Genomic DNA, 19,149 nt, shown 5'->3' with positions numbered 1-19,149 from the left:
ACAGAGAGAACAGAGTTAACAGGCCAACAGGGTTACCCAACTGGCGTCCCGCCCGTGACTGTATTTGGCCCACCAAGTTTAATTGTTGGACTTTCTTTTTTTTTTTACTGTTAAAACACTAGAAAATCAGTTCCAAGTGATTTTTATTTTGGAAACCTGTTCCAAAAATACTCCCACGGATAATAGCTCGATAAATGTGATAGTATACAAAAGCAAGCAATGTTTTAATCAACTATTATATCCATTTGGGCTTCTTGCTGTCAATTTGCAGTCCACAAATTATTTGTAATTATGTTCCATGTTGACCTTCCGCTCAAGAAAATAAATAAGCCTGCGGTTGAATCTAGTTGACGATCCCTGCCCTACAGACTTAGTCAAACCATTCATAACGACCCCACCACTCCCCCAGCCGCCTTGTTTCTCACCTCAGGGTCTTCTTTTTCACAGCGGGGACGATCTCTGTGTCAATGTCCACGTTCAGATCAAACTTGAGGCTGAAGCACTCCTTGCTGGGATCCTGCAGGGGGCGACAGACACATTGGAAGTTAAACGGGCCGTCGAACTGAAGAGCTCAGTCAGAACGGCCGTAGTGATCTCTTTCTCAGTAGATGCACAGGGAGGCCCTTTACTAGCAAGCAGACTGGCTAAGACTACTCAGAAACGGCCCGTCGGAGACCATTATATATATATATATCACTCCCTGGCTGCCACAGAGAACTAACGCGACCTCAGAGACGCATGAAGCCTGCAATCATGTTGGCACCGTGATCATCATACAACCTACAACTTTCTACCACATACAACAAGACAGCTCTGTTCAGACCAACAGACTTGACCCAATACTATTAGGAACTGAGGTAGAGAGATGTGGTTTCCTAAGGGGTGTATTTCTACGTCGCACCCCTGCATCAATACTCACGTCAGTGTGCCGTCGCCGTGGTTTCTTCTTCACCAACTTCAACCCCCCAGCTTTACGTTCCCTGGGGGGGGGAAACAACAGTCATTTGCACATTAATTGACACAAATATTGAACAAATCATTCTCATATTAACTCCCGTAATGAAACACCTATGGAATAACAGGCCAACACTAACGTAAACACAAGCACAACTATCGTATATTAATAGAGCAGTGCCGTCAAAGATGACTCCCCTCACTCGTCTAGCGTACATTTTCTCCTTCAAACCGAAACGACGAGCGCCATGCTGACAGACAGACAAAGTGATGATGTCTGGATCGTTGACATAACGGAAGTGACATACCCTCGGTCGTTGGCCCCTTCGTCCTCCTCCTCCAGGTCAGAGGGGGGGCTGGTGCGGGGGGGACAGGAGCGCGTCGAAACGTTCCGGGCCAGGATGGAACCTTTCGGGGGGGGGGGGGTTACACAGAATATCTGTTAGAGATCTTTAATAACACTTTGTCTTAATAGCACAGGTACTTCCAGTTTAATCTAGCCTGACTAAATATTAAAAGGACATTCTAAACGTTTGTCAATTTTGTGGAAGGAAGTCGCGACTAACACAGGAGTTCAATGAGCACAGAAGAAGTCAGACAGCTTCATATCTTACAATGAACACAGTTGAAAAAAAACAATAATAATGGAATCCCGGGTGGAGGAAGTCAGTGGTTGAACAGGAAGATGGTCTAGAATGTATTCTTATGCATGTAATATGGTTTGGGGAAATACATTTCTTTGACTCAACAGTTTCGATACAAGTGCAGCTCTGGGGACCTTGACCTGACCTGTCATGCGACCGGTGTTGGGGAAGCTACTCTGAAAAAATAGTTTACCAAGCTAGCAATTACTTCACACTGGAGGAAGTTAAGCTACTCTTAAGAAAAATATAGTTACTTCGAAAAGAGACTACATCGTGAAAAATGATCATGTCCAATTATGAAATGTCATAGACTACAAAATCGCAAGAACAGATGGAATTCAGAACAGTCTGGATTCAGATGCTGACAGAATGTGCCATTTAGTCTGTCAAACACAAAAAACTGTTTCAAGTGAGAATTAGGCAGGTCTAATGCCGAAAAATAAAGGAAATGACTGCCTACTTGAAAAGAAAAGAAGTAAGTTACTTTTCTGCCATGTAAGTGGTGAAGCTAACTACTGAAAACTCTACAAAGATTTGAATGTATTAAACTACCACCAAGCTACGACAACATGTAGTTCAATTCCTAATTCACTACTCCCACCCCTGCATATGACCTGACCAGAGTGTAGGATCGGGCACTAAATGTCGTGGAGAGGAAGTCTGGGTGTGTACGTGTTGCGGTGGGTAGTGTTGTGTACCTTGTGTTTGCAGGTCAAAGCGGGGGTGTCGGTCAAAGTGCATGTTTTCTGTGTCTTCCGGGTGGCAGCGGGAGTCACATGACTCACAAAGGTGAAGAGGGCTCTTGTTGTTCAGGTCCAGGCACTCTGGGTGGTGGCACACCTGGAGAGAGGGAGAGAGAGGGGTGAGGGTCAGCACAGCAGATGTACCAATCAACTTGGCCAGTAGCCTCGCGCGCCAGACACTTCCTCCCCAAGCTCGCAATTACCCCGGGGAGGTCAAGTAGGTTAACAGAGAGACAGGTCACAGTATAACGACACATTTACATCAGCAGGACAGACAGACTACTGCTCCAGGACCCAAGCCATTGTTTACACCATCACAGGGGCATGGAAGCAGCAGACACAGTTTGATATCACACAGCGCACAGGAGGTCTTCTGACTAGAGTTAGCCAGCCAGCCAGCCATCCAGTCAGGCAGACAGACAGCAGAAGGGAGCTGGATTAGGCCCTCTCCACCTGGGGCCAGACCCAGACAGACCTCCCCCTCAACCAGCCCCTCCAGAGGACAGCAGCCCCAGGGGGTGGCATCCCTGGCCCAGGGGGTGGAGGACATGGGTAGGGGTTTCCCCCTCTCCAGCCTCTTCTCCTTCCCGGGCACCACGAAAACCCAGACCGACTCCTATACAGGGAATGAGGACGTTTGGGGAGAGACAATTTAGGTCCTGGTAATGTAGTTCCTGTCATTGTCTCGGTGTGCTCTGCTCAGGACTGGAGGTTAGTATCACACAGTGCACAGCATGCGTGTAGGGGGGCTTCATGTAAACAAGCACACACACACACCAAGTGTTTTCCCACAAGCTACCAATCACGCAGGTCGAATAACAATCACACAGCCCTGTTGGATGTTCTTCCTACGTTGACAAGCCAATAAATACACCTGTAGGCTTTGTATTCCATGCATGGATATAAAGTACCTGTCAACACAAAGATGCAGCATGTCAACTCCAGCTATCCACAAACATTGATAATACCATATGTTCTGCTAGGGCCATTAAGCTGTCATTTAAATCCCTGGAAAACAGTCAAGAACACTTTGGTTTAATGAATTGAGGCGTACAGGAATGTGCCCCTGTTGTGCTCTCACCCTCCACCTACCTTCCAGCTGAGTGGATGAGAGCAGCACTGTCCCCCAGCCAGCCATACAGTCAGGCTCCATCTCCAGGCCAATAAGCACCCAGGCCTTCAGCTACAAAATCCACCACCTCTCCAGTACGCTAACTAACAGTCCTTTCCTTTCTCTCCCCCCGGAAACAGCCACAAGCTGCCTAATTAATCCATACTTCTCAATGTCTAGTCAGGTTAAGTACCAGTAAGTATTTTGAGGAACTGGTTGGGGGCCGGGGGGAGGAGTAGCTGTGAGGTTAAGACTGGCCAAGCCAAGGAAGGAGTCCCACCCAGTATAGAGATAAACGTGAAGGAGGAGAAAAATAATAATAATACGCAAGCAGATTTAAGAAGTCCAAAGCCCCCTAATCTGGGCTCAGTGGACTGGGCTGGTCTTGCTCTGGCAGAGCCATCTGACACTCCGTCGACAGGCAAGCAGGGTTGAGATTAGACCAGGGGCCCCTCCCTCATTTCCAAGACAGCCAGGCAGGGTCCTCTGACGCTCCTCCTTTCTATTCCCCGGGACCTCTAGTCTACACCCTAACCCAGACACATGTCTAGGGTTAACAGCTTGCTCTCTAGGGAGAGACCGAGAGAGACCGAGTGAGTGTGAGAGAGACCGAGAGAGAGAGACCCTTGTTTACTGTAATAGGCACATGAAACGCTCCCCTCCAAAAGCACAATTAAGTTCAGTGTGCTTTGAAGTTTTTAGATGAAGCATGTCTCTGGTTGTTGGATGGGAGATTCAAATGCAACTTAAAAGAAAAAGGCCTTTCTCCATTCATTCCAAAACATTGGTATGATGGTATATTGCTAGTTATATTAATCCATAGTTGGAATGTTTCGTTCTGTTCTCTCTCGCTGTTAAATAAAATACAAAACATCGTGCTATGTAACAACATGAGCATGTCAGGAAATGTCAAGTGTACTGCTTTCAATTTGTTTTCCTGGAAATAACAATAAACCTTTCCCCTCAGAAGTCATTTCACACACACAGCCCCCTGTATCCCAACAGCTCTCTCTCAACAACCACATAACAGACGTGACATGGTGTTAATGAAATGTGGAGACAGGCGTGTGTGTGTGTGTGTTCAGGCGGGTGAAACAGGAGCAAATCAGATGCCATATTTAGACAGCGGCGGGCTCAGCAAGGTAACCAACAACTCACGCACGGGCCGGGTGTCCAGGCAGCTGCATTCCTGTCGGGACTGAAGCTGCTGAACGTATCTGCTGCCTGGGCGACCCAACACACATAAACGTGTCACCTCTCGGATGAGGAAAACTCCCCTATGACTCTTCTCTCCTGGACAAAAAGCCACACATTCAGTCCCAAAACCTGTCAGAATTTTGTTATAAAGAAGGGGGGGGGGGGGGGGACAGACTACATTTGAACATACTCAGAGGACAAGACTCAAAGGCTTTGTCAATGAAATGTTGAATTATTCAAGTTACCATTTCATCTTAGCGATTGGTACTGGGTTGTGATAGTATTTCCCAACAATAGGTCACCTGAGAGTGAAGATGAGAGCACAGCACACTTGGTGGTGACTGGTACTAATGGGCCAATTACAGAGTGCACTGTGACTTTGAAGGAGGATGATGGTCAAATGACAGCTGGCTGGGGATCGGGAGCATGTGTGTGTGTGTGTGTGTGTGTGTGTGTGTGTGTGTGTGTGTGTGTGTGTGTCCATACGCGTGTTATCAAGTCAACGGGATTAGCGGCAGGTTTGGAGGAAGAACAGTGATTGTGGCCCGAGCGACACACACAAAATGGTCGGCGTTATAAGGTTTGATCCCCCTCGTCATTAGGAAAATACTGATAAAATGCAAGGCCGCCAACAGCACTGCATCAATCACAACAGTCTCTCTCCCAGGCCCCCCCTCCCCCGGACTGACTGGCTTTAATCTGAACAGCCTGTCCTGCCAGAGCACACCTAATCCCAACCTCTATGTGTGTGTGTGTGTGTGTGTGTGTTTACACATTTCCTGCAATAAGGTTGATGATAGTTCCAGTGAACGTTGCAACGTGTGCCTGTACAATGTCATAGTGTGTAAGTGAAAGGTGGAAAAGCACTCACTGGAGCAAAGTTGTCAGGATGGGATATTGGTGGAAGGAGACTGATTATTGATAGACAATGTGAAAGAGAAAATAGGGCCCTTGTTGTATTTAGTTTACTGCTCACACACACACACACACACACACACACACACACGTTGTTGGTGCCCACACCCAAAGCTAATTAAATTCCCTTCCCATCTTCCATTGGGTCATCCACATACAGTCAGTCTCCAGCAGCCATCACACAGACACACACACACACACACACGCAGCCTAAATCAACACACCACTGAACAGCTATGACGAACGTTCAGTCAAGACAGATGATTGTGTTTAGCTGGGTCGAGCACAGCCCAAACAGTCATGATGACATTTGGATATGGCTACAGTCCTCTAATAAAGCCTTCCTTTCAGTAATTTACTGTGTGCCTTGTTAACACTGCAGTCAGTTGATAGTGTGCTGCAGAGTGTTTCAGTGAACTATTCCACAATAACATCACTCCACCCCCACACTAAAACATCACTTCAGGGCCAGGCACTAACGTGTTAGACATCTTTGATTTGGCAACTTGAAGCAGAGTTCACCCTTTAGCGTTAGTTACCTTAAAGCTGATATGCCTTCTCATCATCAGTCATTTAAATACGTAAGACGTACTGAATCACACACACACACAGACACACAGACACACCCTCCCCTGGGCTTGGACCGTAAATGAGGCTCGACTGGTGTCTACCGACCTTGGATGACACGTTATCACAACACAAGCAAAAGTGACACACAAATGATTGGTTTGACTCAGTCGTGTACAGTCTTGTACAAATAGTAAGACTGTGTGCACTCACACACCCTCAAACGAGACAGGCAGTAGAGACTTCAGACTCCCTCATACACTGGTGTCAGACTCACTCCCGTCTAACTAATCAAATACATTGAACAAAAATATAAACACAACATGTAAAGTGATGGTCCCATGTTTTATGAGCTGAAATAAAAAAAAAAATTTAAAAATCATAGAAATGTTCTATATGCACAAAAAGCTAATCTCTCAAATTTTGTGCACAAATTTGTTTACATCCCCGTTAGTGAGCATTTCTCCTTAGCCAGGATAATCCATCCACCTGACAGGTGTGACATATCAAGAAGCTGATTAAACAGCATGATCATTACACAGGTGCACCTTGTGCTGGGGACAAACTGCTCCCCATTGGGTGGACCTATGCCCTCCAAGGCCCATCCATGGCTGCAGCGCTGCCCAGTTTTGTGAAATCCATAGATTAGGGCCTAATGAATTGATTTTAATTTTGTTTACAATGATGGCCTACCCCGGCCAAACCTGGACGACGCTGGGCCAATTGTGCGCCGCCCTATGGGACTCCCAATCACGTCCGCATGTGATGCAGCCTGGATTCGTGACGCCAGTGACGCCTCTTGCACTCCTGCACTGAGGTGCAGTGCCCTTAGACCGCTGCGCCACTCGGGAGCCCAATTTGATTTCCTTATATGAACTTTAACTCGGTAAAGCCACAGCAGATGTCCCAGACCTGAAAAGCTTCTCCGCTCTCTAACCCTTCCCAGTCCTTCCAATCCTGGTCTGGTCTGTTCTGGGACTCTGTGTTCAGACTCTGACTCCGTCAGCATGCCTTACAACTTATCAATGAGCTGCGTGGGAGAGAGACTCTCTCCACACCACTTAAAAGAAAATATACAGCTTCAGCCTGGGTGGCCAGCACTCACCGTAATGCTACAGCTGTACTACTGGGACATCGTATCAATCATGGTTTTAATTCAGAATGATGGATTGGTACGCAAATGCTAAACACTAAAATACCCAGGGAGTCTGCGTTACATCAAAAAGACAGTTAAATCACTTCTTCTTAGGCCTGCCATCTAGGCCATCATTACTTTTAGTTACCATTTTCTGAGAACACATTTTCATGCCCCTCTTGGGAGTTGAGCACGCGACTGGGGGGGCCCCCCTCGGTTCACTGTAGAGGTTGGTGTCCTAAACATCACACGCTGTAGCCTCAGTGTACCCAGTGATGTAGCGGAGGATAAACGCAGGTATACGCCGCACACACACACACCTATTTTTCAGTGGGTGTTGGGTATACTCACTTCTTAATCGCCAGGGTACGTGTCATAATAGTGTAGTGGAGGTATACACCGTATTAATTAATAAAGGCAGATCAGAATGTTAAGCTTTAAAAAATGACGATAGACAATTTTTCTTCTTCACATTTTCAGTGCAGCAACGTGCACACGGCAGTAGGCCTAGAACAGTGCAAATGTTCCAAAATGCAATTTGTGGAAAACCCCACTAAATCCCACGCATATGTGAGAATGAGAAATTAAGAGAGGGGAGATCTAAGGATGAAACAACTATCATGGGTTGCTAATATGACAAGGATCACGCTTTTGGCTGGAAGACAATGAAAGAAAGTCCTTTGTAAAATAATTGCCTCCACGTTTTTTTGGAGGGACTTTGGCTATAGGCTACTTTGAAGCAAGGTAGGACACGCCTCATATATGAAGTAAAAAGTCTAGGTTTCAAACAGTTAAGGAACAGAAAAAAATATATTTAGTTTTGCTAATTATAGGCCTAACCGCCTTCTGGTAGATGGAAAGGCTTTCCCAAATACTTTAACAAAATGTTAACTAGCTACAAAGTAGCCCATGCCTACCTGTCAGAATGATGTCATGATCACTTACATCAATCCATTGGCCATTTGTTTTGAAAACTCCATCTCATGTGCTACAGAAACACCACTAATCAAAACAACAGTGCTAGGTGCCTGGCACTTAAATTAAAGGGTAAGTACACTTAAAAATAAAAAATGTCAGATTTGTTTAAATACATTTTTTTTTTTTAAGTTGTCTCCTGATGTGGTTTAAGCATTTTAGATCATTCGGAGTGCATGTCATTAAAACAGGAAATTTTGGGGCCAAATCAGAGTAAACCCACTTCTCCAGGCACCACTACACCACTGACTGTACCCTTTTAGTTCTGGCTGCTACTGGTCGGCTGGGTGGAAACAGGGGGTAGGGGGGAGGGATAAATGAGATCAAAGGGATAGATCAGAGACCCGGGTCAGGACTGGGCCAGATCTGACCATTTCTTCTTCAATAAATAAACTTGGGTGAGTCTGTGAGAAGAGGCAGGGGAGAACAGTGCCGCCGCGCTCTCTCTTTCTTCTCCCGCCATCGGTCCGGTTCTCTAGCTGGGCTCTGAGAGAGTGCCAGGACCAGGCCGGAGCTTTTAAAGCAGGAGGTCTTACACAACGCTAGCCTGGCGTGTCTCCTTACTATTAACACTCCCCCCCCCACCATCCCTTTACTGTGGAAGGGTTTGCTTTTCTTCAAAACACATATGGAACTCTTCAAAACAGAGGCACTTGTTGTATCGGAGTGTTCAAAGCTAGGGCAGAGTGAGCGTGCATGTGTTTCTGGGACGCATGGGATGATTCATGTATAAAGGCTTGTACTGTAGGGAGACTTGTTTTCGATCTGTAATGAGGAGATGATTGGCAGAGTGAAACATCCAAGCCCACACCTGAGGCTGAGTGACTGGTGTCTGGTTGACAGGATACATTTTTTTTGTATTTGTATTTATTGCCAAGGCAACAGCTACTGTTCCTGAGGTCCAAACAGGATTAAAACAACCACATCTCTACAAAACGTCACAGCCTACATCATAAACAAAAACATTACATCACTTCTCCATCACTACAAATCTACAATATTACAATGTGTGTGTGTGTGTGTGTGTGCGCACGTCTCTTCACAGGCCCCGTTGTGCCGTGAGGTGTTATATCTTTAAAAAATATTTTTAAATGTTTCAGATTTTACTTCGCTTGTGGTACTTGATGTATATACAGTATATATGATAAAGGATATGATGTCATTCAGGCCAATGCCACAGGTATTAGTGAAGTAGATTAGGTCATTTCTCTAGTGTTGTACTAAAATGCCTGCAGCTTTTCAGTTTAAATTCAGTCAAATAATGTTGATGTACAACCGGATGCATTTTTCCCAGGCTGGGTTGAACACTCCCAACCAAACAGGCCTGAAATCTAATCCCATCAGTGGGAAAGTCATTAGTCAAACTAAACTGTGTGACTTGTCATCTGTTGAAATGTATTTTAAAAGGAGTTGTCAGGCAGACTGGGGGGGAAAACCACATGGAGTGTGGTAATGATGACAAACCTATGACACATCTCCTACTGTAAGTCTTAGGAGAGGACTGACTTTTCCAGATGTACACACCGTAGAGAGTACGCTAGGGAAACAGGTCCGGACTAGAGAGAGGGAACCTGACATCAGTTCAGAATATAGCAGTCTCCAACACAAACCACATGATTAGTGGCAAAAAAACTACAGAAAAAAACAAAAAAAAACAGCTCGTCGTCAATAGTCAACGGTCCATTTGATTAGCTGTGTTTGGTCAGTGGATGTACAGTAGAGTTTGGGAATTGTCTGTTCTAGGACAGAGATAAACTGAAGGACATCCATCTCACAGAACGTTACAGGAAATAGCCTCTCTTTTTACAAAGAAAACATTCCACCAAAAGTGTGTTTCAACATGTAGCATGATTTCACACCCACACCTTGAGAAATAGGCTCGTACTTCACCTAGGAAGAGACTCGGACCACCCTGAAATCAAGCCTTTTGTCCCTAAAAGGTGAAGCCAAGCCTTTTGTCCTATACCCATATGATATACCATATATACGCAGAGGCATTAAAAAAGAAGAAGTTTTAAACAATCATAAAACTGCAGATTTGCTGTTGGCCTCATCAGACACTGAACTGTCAACGAAGGCAAAACGAGAGACAACGTTTTCCTTACACACAAACGTCGAGAGTTATTGGGGTGACCACATGAGAAAACTGAAGACCCACTCACCGGCAGCTGGTCTGTCTCCGCTCTAACGCAGTCAAGTGCACTGAGACGGAGCGAGTGTTTTCTCAGGCTGCAACTGCTGGACTGTGATGCAACCAGGCTTCCTATCCATAGCTTCAGGGAAGGAAAAGAGACCGATAGGCAGGAAGGCGATGTGCACGACCCCCCCCCCAAAAAAGAGGAAGTGTGTGAAAAAGAAAATAATTTTGGGAACTGCTGGAAACTCCGAGAGACAAATTGCTGATTTGGACACAGGCAGTTCCAATTTCGACTTGGAAATGAATAGTTGGTAAGCCACTTTAAATTTGGTATGAAGAAAATGGAGGAGGGGGGGCACTGGCTGGGCTGGCGTGTGCTGTTGAGGATCTTGGGTTGTTGATATAAGAAGCAGATGTAGAATATGCTGACGTCTGACAAAAAAAAAAAGAGACTTAAAAAGGCCCCCAAACGTTGCAATTGATGTCTGTGTGTACGCCATCATCACTAGCAGGCAGGAACAGTGTAGAGATAGGGAGAACATGGGGGCTGACTGAAAAGGCTCCAGGAAGTTTGTAGGTGGCCTATGCTCCCCGAGGAACAAAAGGGTTTAAAAGTCGAGACATAAAGAGAGGGTGCATTGCACTAGCATTCACACTGAGGAACAACATATCACTCAGCTTCACCCTGGCTGTGGATCTACTCAGTTCAGGTATGATACCCCTTTGCCATTCCATTCTCCCACCTGTTCCTATAGATTACACCTAGCTGTGAACCAAAATGTAAGATCAACCCTAAAACCACACAACCCTAGGCAGACAATAACACACACATGCTGGGTTCCTTTCATTGAACCTCAGTACTAATGCACGCAGCGGGAGAGGTTGTGAGAGGGGTAAGGATGTTCTCGATCACTCACCTCCAGTTTGCAAACAAAATGTGCAGGGAAAAAGGGTTCCCCCGAAAATAATCTCTCAATTTCGATGGGTAAGTGACAAAATACTTCCAAGGTCACAACTGTCGGTAGCAGGCAGACCAGAAGTTAAAATCCCACCCTCGATGGAAGCTTCTCTCTAATCTCGTTCATCCGTCAGTAAGGGAGCGTGAGAGAAAGTGTTTTAAAGTCCCTCGAGCTCTATGAGCAGGAAGAGCTCCAAGGTAGTAGAACGCCACAGGACAACCTGACAGACGAGACTAGATTGAGCATGAACATGTGAGCTGCCTCGGTGTTTGCGATACCCCGCCCCCATCTACACCATCAACCTCTCCCTCCACTCAAAGACCTACCAGCATACACACATCCTGGACTGACTCACTGACTTGTTTCAAAACCCGTCCTTATTCTAAATATCTCATGTGTCCGTCCTCCCCCCCCCCTGTCTTCACAGAAATTGAATGACTAAGACTGGATTTACCCACAATTTCTATGCTTCTCCCTACTCATGTGTATCTTGCTCCGTATTCACCTCTCCCTCCCATTTGTCCGTGTGTTTGACCCATGACCCCTCAGTGGCACAAGGTCAGAGAGTAGCACGCAGGACGGTGTATTTGTGCTTTAAGAAGAGCTGACAGGAAAAAGAGGCGGCGTTTTAGTGGTTCTTTCCTAAATAGTAAAACAAGTTGTCAATGGAGGGAACAGTGTAAGAAGCAGTGCTAGAGAACGGCACTTGCTTACGTCTTTCAATATCAGATTAAAATAAGTCACTTGCGTATAGGATTTCAATCTTGATGACATGATATTGGAATATTCTAATCCTATGGGCACGGAAGTTAACCTCAATATTGTTGAAACTTCTGGTGGCTGAAATATCAAAATGACTGCCTCCCTCATGACCCCATGTCTTCGCACAGTCTACTGTGCTAACCTGTCCACAAACATGGGCCAGTACACTGCGCTCTGTTCTTTTGTCATTCAACCTAAGCCTAGAGGAGTCTACAATTAGCCAACTCTGAAAAAAGATTCAGGGGGTCCCATGGCTGCAGGGAGGCTGGAGAGACTTCCTGGAGGCACAGCCTGGGGAGGCGAGAGGTCAGTTCTGTTCGGGATGGGAAGCCCAAACTAATCTCTCCTCTTCAAAACAAGTCAACATACGGGTCCCCCTGCCCAACCCACCACCCGCCGTTGCCAACCTCAATTACAGCTGTCTGTGTTTAAAAGATGGGGCGGCAGCCATGCAATTACCCTGAAGGATTAGTCTGTGGTGGCAGTGTCATTGTTGGGGAGGAGAAGGGGAATGTATTCTGTGTAAAGAGGTGACCCTCCCTTGCTGCCGGACCTTGGCATTAATCCCTCCCGGACCGATAAGTCCAGATATTCTTTCAGGAGACAAAGAGATAAAACAGAGAGGAATATAAGTGTGTAGAGCGTAAAGAGCGGGCGAGAAGGGTAATAAAAACAGGATACATGTAGCCTAATTATTTCACCATAAATTATGTTGGAAGTTCCAGGGGCTGGAGTCTGGTTTGGGAGTTCATTCGACTGATTTACAAAAAAAGTCTCCTACTATTACTCGGCGTATCCGCGATAATAACATGTTTTGGATTTTGGGGAGATTTTCTCGAGAACACGGGTCCTTTTTCCTAATTGAAGGCTCAGACAAGACCGTCATTCTTAAACCGTTAATTAGTTTCAACCATCCTGCTGACTCCCTCCCTCAGAAATTAGCCCTAACCAGTAATTACACATGAAGGCTTTAGTTTGGTTTGCCATGAAGAAGAGCAGAGCTTCACGTGTGAGGAGGGATTTGAATGTTGTGTCGTTTCAACCCACCATCTACGCCACGGCGAGCCTCGTTATAAAAGACTTTGAAAAACCAGCCAGTTACATTGGTCGTCCCCGACTCCCTGTCGTCCCAAGGCCATTTCCATTGGAGTGTCGGTTGGTCGTTGGTGTTGCCCAGTCAGATGCCCTCTTCCTGTTATTCCACTGCCTGCTTCCAGTTAAAAGTGGCTCACATGGCTTGGGGTTGGCGTCACCATCTCATGGGTACCTCCTCCTGGCTTTGAATACCTTCCTGATAAGACATTCGACAGATCGGCTCACGTCTCACACACACACACACACACACACACACATTGTTGGCCGCGTGTCAAATCCTTAGGCCTAATTTCCATACATACAGGGGTATCCCCTTTCTTTTCCGCATTTCAATGACATGTGTGACATTGTTTTGCTGTGAAATCGGTCGTGTTTTTTTGATGCAAACCTACTACCCAGCAAGGTAAGTATCTCCACGGAGAGCACTATTTAATCTGATGACTGTCTTCATTTGCATCATTCATTGTCTCGCCAATCACGATTGAAAAATTAATGACCCAAGACTGATGGGGTCACTACTAAACTCATTTCAAGGAAACCCAAGTAAAAAAACACAACCGCGATCAAATCTGCCACTGTCATTGAGAACGATTTACCATCGGAAGACCGCCTAAGCGATTTGCGTACGTGAGAACTTCGGAAACAACCCCTTGTTTGAACGTCAAGAGAATGGTAGAAAAATACAGTATGGGAAGAAAGAGGTCGATTGGCTAATAGACAATGATGGCGGTGCGTTGGGAGTTCTGTGGAGTCAAAAGCTTGTTGTAGCTTGCATGAGGCCAACTGTGACTCTAGGTATAGGTCTGTACGTCACCCACGGCTTCCTGCTTGGCTATAGCCACCAGCAGAGACTGTGTCTTTACCTAATCACCCTCTGTGTGTGTGTGTGTGCCTGTAGACGTCACGTACGATTACCGGAAGTGGAATATTACATACTACCTGGAGTAGAACATCCACTGGAGTGGAGAATTTGATCGTTAACGTATATCAAATGTGCTCTGTGTGTCATTGAGATTACACAGTAGGCCTGTGCTTTATGGGGTGAAATCACTTTCCAGATCGCAAATGCTTTCATGTCCTCGGCCAATTCAACCACGCGATCGCAGAAGTGAGATGTAGCCTATGCCGTAGAAATACTTCAATTCTGTTGCTCTATAAAAAAGGTACGTTTCCATAAATCATGTCCAGAGAAAAAAAGAAAAATGCTTGAAATGAATATAAAACACTATCATAAGCATTATTGGTTTCTGTGTGAAGAAGGAGTTCCAGTCTTTAACAGGCATATCAAAAAACACTGCTCTTAACTTCCACTATGTACTTCACATTGAAAACCCATTAGCCTACTTTTCCCTGAGCAATCCCAATGCCCAAATCCTGCTTAGTAGTCTAACATCACAGTACCACCACAGCAGAAATCCCACCCATGCCAGCCGGAGTGGTTCTGGCTCCGTCCCAAATAAAATTGGATTTGATTTGAAATGGCACCCTATTCCCTATGTGTAGTGCGCCACTTTGGAACAGACTCCTATGGGCCCTAGTCAAACGTAGCACTACATAGGAAATAGGGTGCCATTAGAGACAAAAGCCTTTGACTTCTAATACAGGGAAAACTTTCCTTACACAGAAAATGAGGTAATCCTTCCTTCCTTTTCCTGCTAAGAAACCCCAATCGGAGACTCTGTGCTCTCTTATTTCTCCTTACGACTCATAACGGGTCTACTTAAGCTATATTTATTTTGGCGCTTGTTATATAAAAGGCAATACAAGTTGTGAGGAATATTTGGATGACAATCAAGCATGAGTTATGTACATATTTTCCTGCTTCAAGCAATATTAAATCACTTACTGGATGGTAGAAGTATGTGTCTTCACAAATCAACAGCCAAAGACAACCAGGACACAGGGCTCTGAGCACGTAGAATATGGGTCTACTTTCAATGCAAATTAAAAAGGTATATACGCGCACGCACACACGCACGCGCACGCACACACACACACGCAAACACACACACAAACACACACGCACACAAAGGCTCTCTCTCCCACGAGCGCGCACACAAACAGAGAGACAGCTAGATCATTTTACCTCGAATTATTGACAGTACATCTATAAATCGTGCTCCAGTGTTGGCCGCCCTCATGCCTAAGACCTTTTCAAAACAGACTGTTCCTCATTAGACCAGGACAAAAAAAGAGGGGGGGAAAAGGGAGAAAAGAGCCGTATGAAAATTAAAAGGATGTGCACAGCTGCTTTAAATAGTCCTCTGATCTGTCCGTGCCAAGAGGCAGCTAGAGCCAGACTCATGCCGGAGGAGAGCCAAGCAGGGAAGGGAAGCATCATTAGGTAACTCAGTAAGGAATTAAGGCTTACCACTGTGCCTCAATACCTGGGTATCAGTCACCCTATAGATGATTGTTGAATGGCGTGACGTTGTGTTGTTTTTGCATTTGTTCAGACAATTATTTCACCACGCTGGAAGTTCAAGGGACTGTTTCGTTCGTGACTCGCTTTAAAAGGGTGGATAATATTACTTCCAAATAGTGTCACTACTTCCAAAAAAAATAAAACATCAGAGAGATATTAGTCAAATGAATATATAAAAGGGGCAGGAATAAAAAGGTCAAAACCATCCAAGTGAAACCAATGAAACCAAAGAGAGAAATAGAAGTCAGTCAGCTGGTTGAAACTTCTCCCCTTCCATCCATCCACCCTTCCATTCCGTCACCTTCCCTGCAGCTGTTTGTACTAGGAGGGGCGCGTTGCCGTGAGAACCCACACCTTTCGGGGCCTGTCTGGTCCTGTCCCGTTCCCGTAGAGACAGGGGGGGGGAGGGGTGTAATTAACTGTATATGTGGGAGACCTGTTACAGAGCGAGCTCAGACTGGCCTCTTCTCCTTCCTGTGCCAAGAATGCTGCCTCTAAATCAGTCAGGTGCACAAGTCAGGGTATTCTTGTGCCCAAGCACCTGCCCCTTTGCCATCCCACCCAGTTCCCTTTTGGGTGGTATAATTTGTGTTCATTTTTTTGTAAACAGTTTTTGTTGTTCTGAGCCCACTGCCCCCAAGTCGTCGTGACTTCGTCAAGTTCGCCACCCCCCAACCCGACCTCTGATCTGCCCTATACGGAGCACATGTGCGACGCTTGTGCCTTTCTCCCAGTCTGTCCCGTATGGAGTTTGGCACACCCGCCCGGGATCCAAAAATGCATGGCTTCGCCGGTCGAGTGTGTAGCCATCTACCTAGTTTAAATATCAACAGTGCTGCCACAGAAGCGTAACACTTGGTTAGCATCATCGTTAACATTCAGTCTGGTTGGATGATCACCAGTTCCTTTTAGAACCATAGCCGCGGGAAGGGTCCTGGAGGGGCTGCAGCACCCCTGACAAATGTAAATACATTTGCCAAATAAATATAAATTACTGCTGTCTGGTCAGAAATACATTAAATAATTCACAATAACCTTCTACACCACAACTAGGCCTATAATTTAGCCACAAAAGACCAATAGCTGCAGATTGTGTGTAGCCCAATAACTAGGCATAAGCCTGAAGTCGGGAACAAGCAGCACATCTGAAGGTGAACAGCATGCAGCTAAGAGAGGCCTTTCATTTCAAATCCAATCGCAGGAAAACAGGTTGGAATCTATCTGCTGTAAGCTACCAAAATATTTGATCAACTTCCAAATATGCCTATTGGGCGAACATTGTTTTACAGAGTAAGGTATTGCAATGACCTGACTAGATCACAAAAGGAACAACTGTCCAGATAAAGAATTGAGTTTACGAATTGACGGTTTATTAACCCAACTTCACACAGGCTACCGTTTGGCCGTAGCCCACGCCAAATAAATGAAGGATACCCTATAAAAACAACCGTGACCTTCTCTTGTGAAGGCCAGACGTAACAGAGCGAACAATGGCTAAACCTGGTCTTAACTTCCAGTGCTCCCTCCCCCTGCCCAACCCCCTTCCACCAACCGCCAGGATGCCCGGCATCAGAACATTCCAGGCATTCCCGTGATTGGCAGAGAGCAGGTTGATTGGCATGGCGGACCCCGCGAACACTGGGTACTGGTACGTACAACACAAACAACATAACACATAACGCACAGCTGTCTGTGCGGGTCGCTACAGTGTGTTTTTGGCACAAACACGTCGGCCATTGCTGGCGAGTGAGCTGCGCATCATTGCGTGAGTCAGTGAAACCGGAAAGGGGGAGGCTATACGGACACTCCACATGTCCAAATTGATGACATATGTCTCGCAGCAAGAGTCAAGTGAAGATAAACGGATTCGGTTCAGTCAGTGATCCTGATGAGCCCTTCCCAGCTAGCTAGTTTAAGCTTGTGGGCTGTTATTGGCTACACGCAAGCGAAGGACACTGTTCCCGATATTGTAGTGTTGCCGGCTTGCAGCGCAAACTCTCCCCATTGGGCAGTAGACTGCATCTCGGATAATGCCATTCAGATGGCTACTACCAATTTGACAAGTTATTTCTTGTGTAGGCTGTTATCCTATTCAAAATAAAATCACGTCTCCCATTGGCAAGCACCTTGATACAACATTCATTGGCACAGGCTTGTCGCTAGGTTAGTTAATTGGCATGTCACGGTGACATCCAGAGGGTTATTTTATTTATTTATTTATTTATTTCACCTTTATTTAACCAGGTAGGCTAGTTGAGAACAAGTTCTCATTTGCAACTGCGACCTGGCCAAGATAAAGCATAGCAGTGTGAACAGACAACACAGAGTTACACATGGAGTAAACAATTAACAAGTCAATAACACAGTAGAAAAAAAGGGGGAGTCTATATACAATGTGTGTAAAAGGCATGAGGAGGTAGACGAATAATTACAATTTTGCAGATTAACACTGGAGTGATAAATGATCAGATGGTCATGTACAGGTAGAGATTTGTGTGTGCAAAAGAGCAGAAAAGTAAATAAATAAAAACAGTATGGGGATGAGGTAGGTGAAGATGGGTGGGCTATTTACCAATAGACTATGTACAGCTGCAGCGATCGGTTAGCTGCTCAGATAGCTGATGTTTGAAGTTGGTGAGGGAGATAAGTCTCCAACTTCAGCGATTTTTGCAGTTCGTTCCAGTCACAGGCAGCAGAGTACTGGAACGAAAGGCGGCCAAATGAGGTGTTGGCTTTAGGGATGATCAGTGAGATACACCTGCTGGAGCGCGTGCTACGGATGGGTGTTGCCATCGTGACCAGTGAACTGAGATAAGGCGGAGCTTTACCTAGCATGGACTTGTAGATGACCTGGAGCCAGTGGGTCTGGCGACGAATATGTAGCGAGGGCCAGCCGACTAGAGCATACAAGTCGCAGTGGTGGGTGGTATAAGGTGCTTTAGTGACAAAACGGATGGCACTGTGATAGACTGCATCCAGTTTGCTGAGTAGAGTGTTGGAAGCCATTTTGTAGATGACATCGCCGAAGTCGAGGATCGGTAGGATAGTCAGTTTTACTAGGGTAAGCTTGGCGGCGTGAGTGAAGGAGGCTTTGTTGCGGAATAGAAAGCCGACTCTTGATTTGATTTTCGATTGGAGATGTTTGATATGAGTCTGGAAGGAGAGTTTGCAGTCTAGCCAGACACCTAGGTACTTATAGATGTCCACATATTCAAGGTCGGAACCATCCAGGGTGGTGATGCTAGTCGGGCATGCGGGTGCAGGCAGCGATCGGTTGGAAAGCATGCATTTGGTTTTACTAGCGTTTAAGAGCAGTTGGAGGCCATGGAAGGAGTGTTGTATGGCATTGAAGCTCGTTTGGAGGTTAGATAGCAGTGTCCAATGACGGGCCGAAAGTATATAGAATGGTGTCGTCTGCGTAGAGGTGGATCAGGGAATCGCCCGCAGCAAGAGCAACATCATTGATATATACAGAGAAAAGAGTCGGCCGGAGAATTGAACCCTGTGGCACCCCCATAGAGACTGCCAGA

At 45.8% G+C, this 19,149-nt stretch overlaps 1 protein-coding gene across 1 annotated transcript in view; it reads right to left on the bottom strand.

Annotated features, from left to right (window-relative positions):
• LOC115102480 (pleckstrin homology domain-containing family G member 5-like) overlaps positions 1–19,149 on the bottom strand; it is a 52,369-nt gene that overhangs the window by 21,269 nt on the left and 11,951 nt on the right. Inside the window, exons 3-6 of the mRNA XM_065005486.1 lie at positions 2,297–2,438; positions 1,263–1,362; positions 920–980; positions 426–517 (exon numbers count right to left, since the gene is read on the bottom strand). Coding sequence (XP_064861558.1) covers positions 426–517; positions 920–980; positions 1,263–1,362; positions 2,297–2,438 — 395 coding nt within the window. The remainder of the gene's footprint in view (positions 1–425; positions 518–919; positions 981–1,262; positions 1,363–2,296; positions 2,439–19,149) is intronic.

This window comes from Oncorhynchus nerka, linkage group LG20, assembly GCF_034236695.1.
Source record: "Oncorhynchus nerka isolate Pitt River linkage group LG20, Oner_Uvic_2.0, whole genome shotgun sequence".
NCBI classification, from domain to species: Eukaryota; Metazoa; Chordata; class Actinopteri; order Salmoniformes; family Salmonidae; genus Oncorhynchus; species Oncorhynchus nerka.
The sequence above is the reverse complement of the archived record's forward strand: the minus strand, read 5'-3'. Positions and strand labels throughout refer to the sequence as shown.